This window comes from Staurois parvus, unplaced genomic scaffold (assembly GCF_062004578.1).
Source record: "Staurois parvus isolate SC_StPar_1 unplaced genomic scaffold, SC_StPar_1.0 ptg000714l, whole genome shotgun sequence".
Taxonomy (NCBI): Eukaryota; Metazoa; Chordata; class Amphibia; order Anura; family Ranidae; genus Staurois; species Staurois parvus.
Genome location: NW_028318510.1, coordinates 1,728,496 through 1,746,475, shown reverse-complemented (window position 1 = coordinate 1,746,475; position 17,980 = coordinate 1,728,496). Strand labels below are relative to the sequence as shown.

At 42.4% G+C, this 17,980-nt stretch overlaps 1 protein-coding gene across 2 annotated transcripts in view; it reads right to left on the bottom strand.

The window, feature by feature from the left end:
- Positions 1-17,980, bottom strand: part of RNF180 (ring finger protein 180) — an 84,409-nt gene that overhangs the window by 12,452 nt on the left and 53,977 nt on the right. For both annotated transcript variants that reach the window (XM_089653450.1, XM_089653451.1), the window contains exons 5-6: positions 10,311-10,539; positions 3,053-3,178 (exon numbers count right to left, since the gene is read on the bottom strand). In XM_089653450.1, coding sequence (XP_089509576.1) covers positions 3,053-3,178; positions 10,311-10,539 — 355 coding nt within the window. The remainder of the gene's footprint in view (positions 1-3,052; positions 3,179-10,310; positions 10,540-17,980) is intronic.

Genomic DNA, 17,980 nt, shown 5'->3' with positions numbered 1-17,980 from the left:
ATTGCTGGTGTCAGAGGGAGAAATAGTGCCCTATCATTGGTGTCAGTAGGAGAAAAAGTGCCCCTTTCATTGGTGCCATTAGGAGCAATAGTGCCCTGTTGTTGGTGTCAGTAGGAGGAATAGTACCTCGTTATTGGTGTCAGTAGGAGGAATAGTACCTCGTTATTGGTGTCAGTGAGGGGAACAGTATCCCATGGTTGGTGTCAGTGGAAGAAATAGCACCCCATGGTTGGTGTCAGTGGAAGGAATAGTGCCCCATGGTTGGTGTCAGTGGAAGGAATAGTGTCCCATGGTTGGTGTTAGTGGGAGGAATAGTGCCCATTGGTTATGTCAGTAGCAGGAATTATGCCCCATTGCTGGAGTCAGTGGGAGGAATGGTGTCTTGTATCAGGGGGAGAAAAAATGCCCCAAGGCAAGCAAGGGGCTGCTGTTTGGAGACCACTGCCCTAAAGCAATCAGATATGACCTGGATTATCAACCTACATTGGTATTTCTTATATAAATTAGCTGCCAATGACATTTTCTGCATTTAGAAAGACACTTGCCCTGTTTATGAATCAATTCAGAGTTGATTAGAACTAGATACTGTAGAAGACTATTTCACACATACACACCTCTTACTGTAAAGTACTCTTTTTTTGTGCATAAGGTAAACCTTTTTTGCTCCAGGTTTAAAGAGCTCCCTAACTAGTTGCAGACTTTGGGCAAGCTACACACACCCAAAAAACTTCATCATTGTACACAAGACATGTGTAGCACATCCTGTCTCTATGCCCTGCTTCTGGGACCCTCCTCCCAGTATACAACAATTATCGATTAATCAAAGCCGGCATTACTGTATACTAAGAGAAGGTGTTGGCAACTGTAGCTGTCAAAAAAGTAGTCTGAATCAGTGTTTATAAATAACTGCTCAGAGCGAAACTACAAAGGTACCAAGTAACATAATGCTACTTTTGTATCATTCTGTTCATTCATGTGCAGATCAAAAGGATGAACTTAGATCTGCACATGATGTCAGTTAAAGCAACCTGAATAATATACAGTGGGGATCGAAAGTTTGGGCACCCCAGCTAAAAATTTGTATTAATGTGCATAAAGAAGCCAAGGAAAGATGGAAAAATCTCCAAAAGGCATCAAATTACAGATTAGACATTCTTATAATATCAAGGTCAGATGAGTCTGGGCATTTAAAACCTTTGAGATTGACATCACCTGGTCTTCCCAGACGATGATTGAGAACAATCCATGACACTGGCAGGTCTCAGCTTGGCAAAGGGGGCAGTGCATGCTATAAATTCTGCAGGGTGCCCAAACTTTTGCAGACGCCATTTTTTTGTTTTCTGTTATTTTGAAAGTGTAAATGATGGAAATAAAATCTAACTTTTGTTGACATATAAGAATGTCTAATCTGTAATTTGATGCCTTTTGGAGATTTTTCCATCTTTTCTTGGCTTCTTTATGCACATTAATACAAATTTTTAGCTGGGGTGCCCAAACTTTCGATCCCCACTGGATATATATATATATATTTTTTAAATAAAACTGTACTCTATTTAACCCCTTATTAACTCTCACTCTACTCTAATCAGCTCCAGTTAGCTCCTTATTCTCCTTCTCTTTTCACCTACTTTTTTTTTGTTTCTATTTTATTAACTATTAATAGTTAAACTTTTTTGTTTTGTCTGTTATTATTTTTACACATTTAGCATATATTTGCAGCATTTCAAAAGTGGAAAAAAAACCCTATATTTCATTTGTAACTCTGGAATATTTGTGTAGTCATACAAGGTGATCATATCCCATCACTTCTCAAGCGAGAATATCTTCAGTTATTCTTTTATCGTAGCTAAGGTTCCCCATTCCATCATTAAAACCCCGTTTACATAAATTGCTTTATGAAAAGCTGATGGTTTTTTAAAACATTGATTTGACTTTTGCTTACCCCAAGTGCAAAATTCTTTGCGCTGAGTGCAGTAACCTATACAGTGGTGTATTTTGGTTTTGTGCTCCCCCCACCCCGCATCTAACTTCCTCTCACTGACACCAACATTGGGACATTATTCCTCCCACTGACAACAACGATGGGGTATGATTCCTCCCACTGACAGCAACGATGGTGCCCCATCATTAGTGGCAGTGTGGGGGGAATAGTGCCCCATGATTGGTGTCAGTGGGAGGAAAAGTGCCCCCTCATTGGTGTCAGTGATACCAATGATGAGGCACCATTTCTTCCACACTGACACTAATGATGTGGCACTATTCCTCCCACTGACACCAATGAGGCTTACATAGCTGACCCCTGCTCCAGCCCAGGCTCCCTCCCTCTCCCATCCCCAGACAGCATACCTGGCTGCAGCAGCACCATCTGCTCTGCCCAGATCCCAGCCGCATGGCACAGACACTTACTGATCAGCTGTCATCCTTCTCCGGCTGTTCTCCTCCTCTTCACTGGCTCCGGCTGTTTCCTCACTCGATCTTCTTTGATCTTCGTGCTGCCGCTCAGCTCCTCCTCTCCAAGCTCCACCTCCTCACCAATAATTGGCCACCTGTGTGCCTTTCCTGAGCTACGGATCCGGCGGGCAATAACCGGCGAGGAGGTGGAGCTTGCAGAGGGAGAGACAGGCTTCCATAGGCTGCCCAGTGATCCTGGGAGTGTGGCCAGATGAGAGGGGTGGCATGTCATTCTGCCCACATTGCGATCAAGATCCAGGCAGATGAAGTCACCGGATGGACACCTTCTCCACCCCTCCTCCAGCAGCGCCTCGTGGACCGGATCGAAGTGGCACACGGAGTCGCTGATACAGGTAAGACACAGAAGCCCCTATTCCCTTCCCACGGACGTGTCCCTTCCATGGAAAGGGGGGGGGGCGGAGCCTTAGGCAAACGCCTTGATTGTCTTGCTGCAAATACGCCCCTGAATCTAATACAGCCTTCAGTAAGTTACAAATACGAAGAAGAATAAAAGAGACATTTTGCTTGTTTGCTAGAGATTAATGCGCTTTGCTTTCATAACATAAGCCCATCAGGATCGACACATTACATACACTCTTACCTCCGAACACTCTGAAGAGTCGATTGCAGCTGGGTAATGGCCATTTTGCACAACTTGCTCTCTGGAAACTCTGCTTCCTTTTCAGATATTCATTTGGAAAAAGAGCAGCAGAAGATTTGCTGAGGTCTGTAATTCGACAGATAGAAAAGCAGGTCACGTTTCCCACTAATACCGCAATAAAATCAGCTCACATTGAACACATACATTATATATTTGCACAGTATGATGATTCAGCATTGCAAATTAAAACTGCAAGAGTGATATTTAAACTTGTGTGACAAGTTACCTTACGCTAAGACCCTGCATCAAATTTACAAACCGACGCAAAATAGCCTTTACATCTCTGCAAACAGTATCATTTCCCTACAGTATTCTTAAAGCCCAATTGAGCATTCCGTTTAACTCGGCTAAATACATTCTATGTGCAGCAAAACAAAATGTGTGTAATGTCTTACACAATGCTTTCTTTTTAAAGTAGCCACAGCCTGACTAGAAAAGCCTGTCACATGCCAGTGATTTCAAAGTGGGACTATTGCTCTCTGTGGGGAAGTGGTGGTCTCTCTGCACATGTCTGAAATGCCACCTACTGAGTCAGACCTGTAACTCTGTAATCAAAAGTCTAGCTCCCCTAATTAGAGAGCTCTGCCTCTGACTGAGGAATGAACATGTCAGACAGATCAGTGCTCGATCACAGAGAACCAGAGTTCATTGTAGCATGCTGGCAGGGGACAGACTTTTCTATGGAAGGTTCAGTTGGGCTTTAAATTGTTACTAAACCCAAGTCCCTGCATTCACTATATCTGGTCTCCCACAGTACACAGAACATGGAAATACAATTATTTTAGTAAATATAAACTGCTAAATACCTTTTCTCATCAGCAGTTAGAGTGGTCTTGTGACTTCTATCAGTGTCCAGCAGAGCACTGGTTAAAGGTTGTAGGAGGAGTTTTCATTCTCCTCTGATTGTCCTATGAGGCTGCATAACACCTGACTCTCTGTCTGGATAGTGCTGATTGGCCCTGTGCTGATCACATGCAAACTCTCTAGCAATACACACCAAGCTAAGCATGTGTAGTCTGCCCCCAAGGATCTGTACTATTAGCAGATGGATTGATAGTAGAAGAAGGGCAGGATCACAGAAGACAGGATCAAACAGCCTTTTTACACAATGCAGAGGATTAATCCAGTGAGTAGAACAAGTATGCTTTAGTGCATATACAAACTGATTTTACTGTTGTGGGTTCAGTAACTTTTTAAAGTTGAACTCTAAGAAAATGGCTAAAGCAGGGCTTGACAAATTTGCTTTGAATCTAGGAGCCAGCTAAAAAAGTTAGGAGCCAGTTTTTTGAAAGAAAGAACGAACGAAAAGAAAGACTCTGGGACACTACTTCACGAGTTCAGGGATTTGAAATCCCCACGGCTTAATCTCCTCTCCTCCAGGCACTGATAGAACAGGCTAGATGGTGTCTGATTGGTCAGCGCTGTCAATGTGATGGTGCTGACCAATTAGAATGCCTCTCGTTTGTATGCTGAGTGGTACGGATAAGAGATTAAGCCGTACAAATTTCAAATTCCTGGATCAGTGAAGCAGCGTCCTGGTGTCTGACAACAGACGGCAGACAAAAGCCCAGGCGCCAGGATGTAATTCTTCATGGCGACCTGGGATTTGTTGAGCCTTGCAGTACAGCTCCCCTCCCCCACCATATCACATAGTAAAGCCCACCCCCATAGTACACAGTACAGCCCCCCTCATATCACACAATTCTCCCCCCAACATGTCATGAAGTACAGCTACCCCAAAAATACCACGCAGCCCCCCCCCCATATCACAAAGCACAGCCACCTCCCCATATCACACAGCACATATGATCAGTATAGTACAGGGGCCCCCCATATGAACAGTACAGTACAGGGGCCCCTCCATGCTCAATGCGGCCCCCTCCCAGAAATGTGTGATCAGAGCAAAGAGGAACAGTGTGCCCCCCCATAGGTATAATACAGGTCCCCATATATGATCAGTGAGGCCCCCTGCCAGACACATGTGCTTAGTCAATGGTCTTGCCTCCCCCAGCAGAGTCCCGCTCACCCTGGCCAGCCCCTCGTTCCTCTGCTCATAGCTGTCCACTATGGAGGCCATGGCCGGGTGAACCTTCACCACCGACCATTCAGAGCTGCTGGAGCCCCGGAACACATCCCCAGAGCCACCATCACTGTCTGCCAGAGAGGGAGGGTAGAGCCGGAACACTTCACACACGGCCCTGGCCAGGGTTTATATGAAGGGGAGCAGGCAGCTGAGCGCACTGCTCTGTGTTATCCCTTAGCTGTGATTGGCTGGAGAGGGAGAAGAGCTAGGAGATTAAGCTGCAGGGATATCTCTGGATCACTGAAGCCATGTCCCAGTACCTGCCAGTGGACTGCTGACAGTCCCCAGGCATCAGAATAAAATTTATAGTCACCATGGCGCCTGGGGTTTGTCGAGCTCTGGGCTAAAGACACACTCAAAATTCAGATATCTATTTTACCGGTTACAATATCTGTAATTAACTTTAGCAAGTCTAGAGATCCCAGTACCAATGCTAGTTGGCATAGCCAGGTTAGTGACCTTAGTCTTTTACCTGCAGTTAAGCCCTATACTTTTATCAACCTATTAAAAGCCTGGTCACTGAACAATAAAGAAACACCGCCACACATAAAGGATCAAGACTGCTCTCTCCTCCTGTCAGCACGTCTCTGATGCTAGAGTAATAGTACCATGCCATGTGCTAGAGCCTTACTGGCTGTCAGGGAATGTACATATCTATGCGCAGACGCAGAACCCTTGTAAGCCCTGCTTGTGGCCGATTAGCAAATGCGCGTGCGTGATTGCAAGTGCGCATGCGCGATGGCACATTGGTGCCAGGCAGGATATTTAAGCTGGGCTAGTGCCCTGCATTAGTGCCATTTGGTCTATTATGTTTAATCAACCATGCATCCCATTACCTGTGATTCTGTTGCCGATCTGATCTGTTATTGACCCTGCCTGAACGCTGCCTGTATTGACCCCTGGCTTGCCCTTTGGCTATTCTTCTGCCTACTGTTTATGCTTGCTGTGCCTGCTAGTTGCTGACCCAGACTGTCTGGCCTTGCCTTACTCTGCCTCCTCCACCCGAACCAGCTGATCCTTGCCGCTATCCAGCTCCTGAACGTCTGCCAGCATGCAATCTGCAAGCTGCTCCTGCACCTCTGACAATGTGTCAACTGCCAGTTTTCTCCTGCACTTCTGCCAGCTGCTCCTGCATCTCTGCCAGCATGTCATCTGCCAGCTACTCCTGCCAGCGTGTCATCTTCCAGTCTGGTCCTGCACTTCTGCCAGCGTGCCATCAGCCAGCTACTCCTGCACTTCTGCTAGCGTGTCATCTGCCAGTCTGCTCCTGCACTTCTGCCAGCATGCAATCTTCCAGCTGCTCCTGCATCTCTGCCAGTGTGTCATCTGCCAGTCTGCTGCCCGCACTTTTTCCAGCGCGCCACCCACCAGCTACTTCTGCCAGCATGTCATCTTCCAGTCTGGTGCTGCACTTCTGCAAGCGTGCCATCTGCCAGTCTGCTCCAGCATTTCTGCCAGCGTGTCACCTGCCAGTCTGCTTCTGAACTTCTGACAGCATGTCATCTGCCAGTCTTCTCCTGCACTTCTGCCAGCATGTCATCTGCCAGTCTGCTTCTGAACTTCTGACAGTGTGTCATCTGCCAGTCTGCTCCTGCACTACTGACAGTGTGTCATCTGCCAGTCTGCTCCTGCACTTCTGCCAGAGTGCTATCAGCCAGTCTGCTGCATTTCTGACAGCATGTCATCAGCCAGTCTGCTCCTGCACTTCTGCCAGCATGCAATCTGCCAGCTGCTCCTGCACCTCTGCCAGTGTACCACCTTCCTGTCTGCTCCTGCATCCCAGACGCACATCAAGATCCATCTGCAGAAGTCCTACCAGACACTCGTGCACCTCTGTGCTCCAGCGCTCCCTCTTGCTCTACCAGGGCCCCCGAGCCAGAGCTGTAAGAGAGGCCTTCCTCTGTGCTTCAGATTCTACCACCAGGTACATTAGACTAACACACTGTTGGCCCTCCCAATCACAGTCTGAGAAAGCTAATGTAAATGATATAATAGTCATTCAATACAATTTAAAACTGAATCAAATGATGATTTTTTGTATCTGCCTGAATTTAAATTGTTTGTAGTAGGTATATCAGTTACTGTATATCTAAACATAATCCATTGGTCCGCACTTAATTGGCGTAAACCTCCTCTCAACCCCCCCCCCCCTACAGAAAGTCCTCATTTACCTTTAAAGGAACAAAACTCGCCAATCCTTTTCAGCCAAGGAAGCTGCTATCTTAGCCTCTGTTTGGTCCATAACTGCCATGATGCTGCAAATGTGATGTTATGACACCAACCACTTGATGGTTTAACAGTTCGGATAACAGCACAAGCAAATGTGACAGTTACATTCCCAGAATGTAATTGTTTTTTGAAACCATTAAATAAATGTGTTTAGTTATACATTAAGTACAGAGTAAAAATAACAGAGAAATATTAATAATCGCACTTGAATTCACACAGATGGTACATCTGTGTATAGAAACCAGTCAGCTTCCAGTTTTTTTTTTGTCAACCCCCTAATTGAACAAGATGAAGTCAGAAGCGGATTGGCTACCATGCACAGCTGCACCAGATTTTCCACTCTCCAGTTTTAGCAGATCAACCCTAGTGTATACTTTTGGTAACTATACAATGTATACTTTTGTCAGACATGAGTTGTTCCATTCTTACCATATAATTGACCTCTATGATCTATTCCTCATCAACTGATGGAGCAACTAAGAATCTCCAATTTATAACAAACAACTTGCTGCAAAAAGTTTTTAAACAATTGCTAAAGATATCGATTTAGTCTGCCTGAAATTTAGCTTTATAGTTTAACAGGGATTTTTACATATAGGACTCACAAAATAATTTCTATATCTGTGTAGTTATGTGGAAGGGTTCTTGGCTCCCACAGTTCACACCAGTGCATTTTAGTGCAGCTGTAAAATGCAGCTAAATGGAAGGCCATCTGAAAAACAATTTCCAATGTGTTATTCACACCATGGCGTTGAATTGGGCCAAAATGCAAAACGTATGTCAACGGACACCAAAATGTATGTTAACGGACACCAAAATGTATGGTAACGGGCGTCAAAATGTATATCAAAATATATGTCAACAGATGTCAAAATGTATGTCAATGGACGTCAGAGCATGTTAAAATGCAACTGAAATGGATGTATGGAAATGTACATCCATTTTAGCACAAGTCAGTGTGAACTGACCTTTAAACACTGCCACTGCTTGAGCAGGGATAATGGCTCTCAGACACAGTATATGGCACTGTGGCGGGAAGTGGTGCCCGGGTTCAGTGGTGCCTTAGTGATTGTCATACGTATCTTACAACATTGGGGTCCAGGGTTAGTTTAGCATCACAGACAGGGGCGGACTGACAACTCATGGGGCCCCCGGGCAATAGGGGATCATGGGGCCCCTGTGTCCTTGCCCAAACTCAAAAAAGCCTATGAAAAAGGTACCAGGGGCATCTCATGGGGCCCCCTACTGACCCCGGGCCCTCGGGCAGTGCCTGAGTTTCCAAATGGTCAGTCCGCCCCTGATCAGAGATAATATCTGCATAAGATTTTTATTCCCTGTAATTACATGGGTCTCCTCTAGGTTCTCTAAATTTCAATCACAATCCTGAAACATTCTGGTAAGTTTACTGGATTCTAAGAGTATGTACTTGTGTAACAGAACTTTAGATTGCAACTTCCTCTGGAGTGGATACTGATGCAACAGATTCTGTGTAGTATATTAAAGAACTACAGGCAAAATGTTTTTTTTTTTTCATTTTGGATAGAGCATGGGAGAGTTATAACCCCTATCAGATTTTTTTTCGCCATCTGTGTCTTATTGCGTAGATTTTCCTTCACTTCCTGCCACATAGCCAAACAGGAAGTAAAAGGAAATCCCTGCAAATTAAGGAAATTCCTTGAGGAGCCAAAGGTCTCCAGAACTAGTGTCCTCATTGAAAGATTTTCCCTCTATTATTTTTCTGGGGACGACCAAAAATTTGGGATTTTCTTTTACTTTCACTTTCAATGATAATGATAAATGGGACAAAAAGAGAGGGTGAATCTCCCTAATGGAGGCACAGACAGCAATAAAAACTGACAGGTGCCCTCTCCACTTTATCCAAAACTAAAAAAAAAAAGAAAAAAACCTTTTGTTATACTTTAAGTGCAGTGTAATATTACATGTAAATACAATCCTATAAATACTTAGGACACTCTGATGTCACTTAATGGAGAGGACTGAATAATGTGGACATGTAAGGGGCTGTCTTTTAAATACAAAATAACTGCAAAACTGCATGTGTGCCTTGACCATCCCAAGGCTCCTTGCCTTGTGCTCCCTAGATATACACTCTCCGGCCACTTTATTAGGTTCACTTGTTCAATAGCTTGGAAACACAAATTGCCAATCAGCCAATCACATGGCAGCAACTCAATGCATTTAGACATCTAGACATGGTGAAGATGGCTAGTAAAGTTCAAACCGAGCATCAGAATGGGGAAGAAAGGGGATTTAAGTGACTTTGAATGTGATGTGGTTCTTGGTGCCAGACGGGCTGGAGTTTTTAAAAAAACTGCTGATCTACTGGGATTCTCATGCACAACCATCTCTAGGGTTTACAGAGAATGGTCCGAAAAAAGAAAAAATCCAGCGAGTGACAGATGTGTGGAGAAAAATGCCTTGTTGATGTCAGAGGAGAATGGGCTGACTAGTTCGAGAAAGGCAATAGTAACTCATGTCAATATGAACCAAAATCTCTGAGTAATTATTATATTATTATTATTATACAGTATTTATAAAGTGCCAATAGTTCGCTCAGCGCTGTACATTACAAAGGGGGACAGAACATGTGACAGAACAATACCAATACAATATGATACACGAGGGGTTCAAGGGCCCTGCTCTTTCGAGCTTACAATCTAGGAGTAATGTCTCCAACACCTTGTTGAATCTATGCCATGAAGAATTAAGGTAGTTCTGAAGGCAAAAGAGGGTCCAGCCCAGTACCAACCAGGTGTACCTAATTTTTATTCTTGAATAATTTATGCCCAAAACTTTCATAGCCCGATCACGCTAACCCATAAATAAAACATTTCAAAAGTGGCAGGTCCTCTTTAATCTCTTTACCTGTCTGAAAGTGCACTAATGCAATGATTGTCCTGCAAAGTGGACAGGGAGTTCTTGATGGATTGTCTCTTGCCAGAGTGCGTAAACACGGCTCACAAAAGACATGGCGGCACGGATAGCACATGTATGGGTTGAAATACACATCTAAGCACACAGCACAAGTGTAGCTTTCCTTCTCTGGGATGTCCTCCTCTTTCTCGTCCTCTGTTCTTAGATTTGAAATATTGATCTGGAAAATAAAACACATCGCCATGATATATTGCCTTTTGCAAACACAGTGATTTCACACGAGCGTCTAATGACTCATAAACATAAACCTAAACCGGCATCGTGAGCCAATTTAACACAGAATTAACAGGCATGTCAAAAGGACACGTGAAAAGCACTTATTATCCATTGCCAGCAGTGAAGGGAGCGAGTGGGAAGCACAGGAAGAAAGCAACCATGTATCACCGTGGCCGAATCTCAAAGCTGCCATTAACAAGTGGAAAGAAGGCTTTTCCAAACCAAGGATAAGCAGATAATGAGTAATTGGTCACAGACATCTGCATAGTGGAAAGCTGAGGACATGGCTAACATGATCCCCTGCATGCAGTCCACAATGATTGATGCTTCACCAGTCCTGGCACATTTGTCACAGAGATAATGAGCCAAGTCTACTGTATTTCTAAAAAGGATCAATCAACAGTCTGCTTAGAAAAGGCTAGCTCGTCTATGCCCACTCCTTTCCCTAAGAAGAGCAGCAGTGCTAGTGTGAAATCGGATGGCACAGCACTGACACAGGCAGGGACTTATAGGCATAGTTTCATGGAAAGAAACAGTCTATGTGGATAACTGGGAAAGTGCTGAGCAAGCATAATTGCTGACTGTAAGGAAAGATAATTGAAAGCAGTATTGAACCTAAAACCAAAAATGTATTATATTGCAGCTTACCAGTTCTTAGATGCGGTGGCTGCATTAGTTTTATTTTTTAAGCTTCTTTTCCCCTGTATTTTTATCTGGTGATCCAGCCAGTAAGTCTGTTATTTTTCACCTTCCTTTAACAGGCCAAGCTGTCCAGGAAACATGACAGTTGATAAAAACCATTTAACACAGACAAGGGTGCTTACGTTGGTCAGCTTTTATCCATAAAACCTTTAGCTCAAAAGGAAAAAAAAAATTAACTAAATACTTAAAAAAAGCGTTAGCTGGAGCTCAGGTTTAATTTGTTTGTAAGATCCAAATCTGCTAGTGCCTCTAATACTACCCTCTCCCCAGATTGACAACGCTGCTGTCCAAGGGTGGCTCCATTGATCCGCCAAAGAGTGGGGCCACCGTAGAACAGGCAGTGTATTTACTGGCTGGACCCCCACATGAAAATAAAGGGAAAAAAACAAAAATTAAAATTAATGCAGTCACCACATTTAAGGACTGGTAAGCTGTAATATACTGATTTTCTTTTTTGGGGGGGTAATACCACTTTAAGGTTAACTAGAAAAAATTCTTAGTTTGTCTTTAACATATTAATTTTTTTGTTAAGTTTACCTTAGTAGACAAGCACACACTGCCTATAATTTACAAATGTAAAAGAAACAATTGAATATTTATCTTTCTAGTAGATAACAAAAGAAAAAACAGCAGAGGGTGACCTTAAGTAAAATTTGTATTTGTTAAAAAAAAAATACATTAAGCTATTAACATTTAAAGGAGAAGTAGGCCAGAGCTCTTCTATGGATCACAGTAGTGCAGTTCATTCTGCACTTCTGTGACCTGTTTTCAGCGGACAGCAGGCTAAAGTTTGCTGATGTCACTCAGCAGGTCCAGGCTCTGGACCAATCCCAACTTTACAGTCGGGATCCACCCAGATGCCAGGGCTGGCAGCTGGCCGTTGAGAGCCTGAGCCCTCCACAGCCCGGTGCTCTAGTGAGCACTGGAGGAGCAGAGCAGAGACCCATTGACTGACAGTCACCAGCTCTCTGCTCCCTAAAGACTGGGACTAGGTGCATTCCTGTGACCCTGGTTCAGTCGATAGAAGGCTAAAGTCCACTGTCCGCTGATGTCACAGAGCTGGTCCAGCCTCTGCACAAATCTTGACAATAATCTTAAGATCCGTCCAGATGAATGATCAGCAGCTGGCTCAGCCTCCCTGTGTGCCTCTGCAGGCTTGAGTCAGCCACTCCCTCCCCTCCACAGTCTGCGCTGGAAGGGCAGAGCACAGAGCAGCGACTGAGGGCACCATTCTGTGTTCAGAGTGGACCCGAGAACTGAGCAATCAGCGGTCTTTGATCGCTCAGTTCTCAGTGTAGAGCTGACAGGGGACAGATGCAGTATCAGATTAATGCTGCAGCCATCTAGGTGAGTATAAATGTTTATTATTTTAAAATCCAGTTCTCTTTTATTAAAGTAAAGCAGCTGTCATACAAACTCTCTCCACTAAGGGCTTTCATCAGACCACTATGGCAAATAGCAGCAGGAGTGATCCAATCCAGGGAGTCTATCCTGAACTTGAGAAAGCAGTGGAGCAGCTGCAAAACATGTAGCCATTCACCCTTCACACTTTCTGGTGTCTGACATCACACAAGAGTTTCCTCCAGCTGTCTGACTGACTTACCTGGCTCCATGAGAATTTCTGAGCCGATGAGTCTTTTTATTATTAATAAATGTCAATTTTACTGCACTTAGGTGCGCCCTCTGCTGTTTTTCTTTTGCTGTTTCAGAGATCCTTTTGTCAACTGAGGAGCTGCACAGAGCACTGGAGGCAAACTGAGTTAACCCATAAAAGTGCCAAATATGGACTTCAAGAAATCTGTGCAATTTTAAAGGAGTTTCTGTTTGACAGCTTGCACTATAACCATTTTAGTAGAAAATGCTTCTCCTGGTATCCAGTCATGTGACCAAATGGCCAGGCATAATTAGTTCTGTTTGGACATCAACCCCTAAGTCTGGGTTGCACAACCTATATAACAAAAGCAAGGTGAGCAGGAAAGTTCAGGTAGGTTGGGGCCATGGGAAATATTCTCCCACCATGCCATTATTACATAATGGGCATGCGTGGTAGAGAAGCAGAGCCACATATGCTCATGATGCAATCATGAGGTGCAGTTGTAAAGTCTCTCCCAAAATTGTGTGTCAATATAGGTGGGTCACCCACATGGTATTCTTCCCAAATATATTGCCATAAATTTGAAATGCTACAATCTTGGCCATATTCAATAATTATATATATATATATATATATATATATATATATATATATATATATATATACTGTATATATATATATATATATATATATATATATACTGCATGTTGAAATGCGTTTTCATTACAAAATATATGAAAACTATATTTCAAATATGACAATTATAAATAGACAGCGCAAAACATAGACCTCTGAATAAAATCAATCTATAAAGTGCATAATAATACTAAATATATCATAAATAATATTAATAGTGAAAGTCCATCATATTAATAAACACCAAAAGTTCGTGAAACATAAAAAATTTGTGTGAAGATAAGAAATCCAAAAATTCTTCAGATGCAAAGAAAACTTCCACCTTCCACCCGTGCAAACCAACATCAATTACACTCACCAGATTTTTGGTGAATGAAACGCCTTTTAGGGATTTAAAGGGATCCTAAGCCCTCTTTTGTATCCACTCTATAGGATTCCTCACCATCAGAATAGGCTCCACCATTCAACCAGGGAGAAAAAAAATCTCAGATAGTGTGATATTGCTAATTGCTAATATTAACAAAATCAAAGATTAAGGCCACTCACATTTTAACCACTTTAAAAAGGCACATTTATTGAAACAACCTCTTCCAGATGGAAAATTAGTGATATACAGCCTCCTCAGGAATCTCACATCACAGCTCCAGGGTACAGCAGAAGCTCCACAGAGAAACCCATACACAGATCCCAAAAGATGGCCGCTGGAACGCACCACTCAGCGTGCGTTCCACTCACCGGAAGTGACGTCAGACGTACGGGATATAGACCAGAAATGTGTCAACGCGTTTCGCCTCTCTCATCTCTTGAGAGCGCCCGATGGGAGAGGCAAAACGCGTAGACGCATTTCCGGTCTATACCTGTACGTCTGACGTCACTTCCGGTGAGTGGAACGCACGTTGAGTGGTGCGTTCCAGCGGCCATCTTTTGGGATCTGTGTATGGGTTTCTCTGTGGAGCTTCTGCTGTACCCTGGAGCTGTGATGTGAGATTCCTGAGGAGGCTGTATATCACTCATTTTCCATCTGGAAGAGGTTGCTTCAATAAATGTGCCTTTTTAAAGTGGTTAAAATGTGAGTGGCCTTAATCTTTGATTTTGTTAATATTAGCAATTAGCAATATCACACTATCTGAGATTTTTTTTCTCCCTGGTTGAATGGTGGAGCCTATTCTGATGGTGAGGAATACTATAGAGTGGATACGAAAGAGGGCTTAGGATCCCTTTAAATCCCTAAAAGGCGTTTCATTCACCAAAAATCTGGTGAGTGTAATTGATGTTGGTTTGCACGGGTTGAAGGTGGAAGTTTTCTTTACATCTGAAGAATTTTTGGATTTCTTATCTTCACACGAATTTTTTATGTTTCACGAACTTTTGGTGTTTATTATTATGATGGACTTTCACTATTAATATTATTTATGATATATTTAGTATTATTATGCACTTTATAGATTGATTATATTCAGAGGTCTATGTTTTGCGCTGTTTATTTATAATTGTAATTTTTTGTGTTTTATCACATTGCACAGCAGCAGGGTAGATCCTGTAGTAGTTTCTTTGGCACAGGAAGAATTTTCAGTTTATATTTCAAATATACTGTATGTCTTTAAAAATACAAATCTACATTTTTGGAATGCATTTACAAATATATGTAAAAATATGTTAAAATGACTTTTTTAGATGTAAAAAAAAAATCTGAAGAATATATTTAAAAAATATATTTTTTTAAAATATATTCTTCAGATTTTTTTAGCATATAAAAAAGTAATTTTAACATATATTTTTACATATATTTGTAAATGCATTTGAAAAATGTAGATTTGTATTTTTAAAGACATACAGTATATTTGAAATGTATTTTTAAAAACATTTTTCATATATTTTGTAATAAAAACGCATTTCAATGTGCAGTATGTGTGTGTGTGTGTATATATATATATATATATATATATATATATATATATATTTATTGAAATATATTGAATATGGCCAAAATTGTGGCATTTTAAATATATGGCAATATATTTGAGAAGAATATTTTTCAAATATATTTCAAATATATTTTTCTTCCATATGGGCAGGGAGAGTACAGGGGTAAAGATGTGGGTGAAACAGGAGGAGAGGGCTCTAGTGGGTGGCGCTATGGCCTAACACAACCTGGCTCAGGAGAATACCCACACAGGAATCCCCTTACCACCCGGCTTGCTGAGAGGGGCATCCAGAGCAGGGAAGAGCAAACAGTGCCAGCGGGGGACTGAAAAAAGTTGAAGTAAGGGACTGCTCTGTGCAATACCATTGTACAGAGCAGGTAAGTATAACTTTTTTATTTATTTATTTACCTTTACTATCACTATAAGGTGTGACAGAGGGCAGGCTACCTCCATGGAGGTGAGAGAACCTGCAGAAAATGTAGAGATCCACAGTGCTCTTTGTGTGCTATGACAGATATTCTGTAATATCTCTTTACAGCTTAAAGTGTTCTTAAACCCAGGACCCTGCATTCACTATATATGGTCTCCCACAGAACATGGAAGTACAATTATTTTAGTAAATTTAAACTGCTAAATACCTTTTCTCATCTGTAGTTAGAGCAGTCTTGTGACTTCTATCAGTGTCCAGCTGAGCACTGGTTAAAGCTTGTAGGAGGAGTTTTCATTCTCCCCTGATCGTCCTATGATGCTGCATAACCCCTGACCCTCTGTCTGGACAGCACTGATTGGCTTTGTGCTGATCACAAGCACCCTCCCAAGAAAAGAAAAACTCTCTAGCAATACACACCAAACTGAGCATGTGCAGCTTGCCCCCAAGGCTCTGTTCTATCAGCAGATAGATTGGGGACAGTAAAAGAAAGGGAGGATCAGAGAAGTCAGGATCAAACCTCCTTTTTACACAGTGGATAGGATTAACCCCTTAGGTTCCACAGTGAGTATAACAAGCATGCTTTACTACATATACAGACTGATTTTTACTGTTGTGGGTTTAGTAACACTTTCATTTAGTTAACAATATTAATACGGCACAGTGCTAATTTGGCACATTTATTGTTTGAAAACAACATGGTATAAACTGGAATTCCCCTTTAATGTGTCAGAATTAATAAACCTTAATCACTGTCATTTACTCACGGAGGAGCCATCTGTTTACTGATCTACACATGAAAACTGTAATTACTCTGGTATATTCTTTTAGCCCCGGCATATTTTTAGGTCTGTAGAAGACAAAGAAAATAGATAACGTTGTGAAGTTTCTGCTTGTAAGAGATGAAGTATCAGTAATTATAATATGGACACAGATGGAGTTACCACCAGTCTGGGCATGGCACTTCCACTGTGACCAGGGAACCTACATATGAATGGGAAGAGTTTCCTGCCATCAGAAGACACTGCTACATTCTGCCATTATAGTCTTTCAGAAGAGGCATCACTATTCATAATAAGATAGGTTTATAAAGGTGCAAGCTTCATGGCTCATGGCCAATGGCTCCCGCTGCTATCAATCTGCCCAGTGAGTTGGGAGAGAACGTAGAGAGCCACTGCTGTTGTGCACAGAGACAGATCGAGATTAGGCTCAGGTAAGTATTGGGGGGGCAGTGGTGTATTCAGACTTTGTGTTGCCCTAGGCAACACAAAAATTTGTCGCCCTCCCCCAATGAGTGAGTCAATAAGTGTTTGTGTATGTGTGTGTGTATATATATATATATATATATATATATATATATATATATATATATACACATATACACAGTGAGGAACAGAAGTATTTGAACACCCTGCGATTTTGCAAGTTCTCCCACTTAGAAATCATGGAGGGGTCTGAAATTCACATTGTAGGTGCATTCCCACTCAGAGACAGAATTAAAAAAAAATTCAGGAAATCACATTGTATGATTTTTAAAGAATTTATTTGTCTTGCACTGCTGAACATAAGTATTTGAACACCTAAGAAACAGCAAGAATTCTGGCTCTCAAAGACCTGTTACTGTGCCTTTAAAAAGTCCACCTCTACTCCACTCATTAATCTAACTTAGCAGCACCTGTCTGAGCTCTTTAAAGACACCTGTCCACCCCACAGTCAGTCAGACGCCAACTACTACCATGGGCAAGATCAAAGAGCTGTCAAAAGACACCAGAGACAAAATTGTGGACCTCCACAAGGCTGGAAAGGGCTACGGGGCAATTGCCAAGCAGCTTGGTGAAAATAGATCAACTGTTGGAGCAATTGTTAGAAAATGGAAGAGGCTAAAGATGACTGTCAGTCTCCCTCGGACTGGGGATCCATGCAAGATCTCACCTCGTGGGGTATCACTGATGATAAGAAAGGTGAGGAATCAGCCCAGAAGTACAAGGGAGGAGCTGGTCAATGACATGAAGAGAGCTGGGACCACAGTTGCAAAGGTCACTGTAGATAGAACACTACGCCGTCATGGTTTCAAATCATGCATTGCATGGAAGGTTCCCCT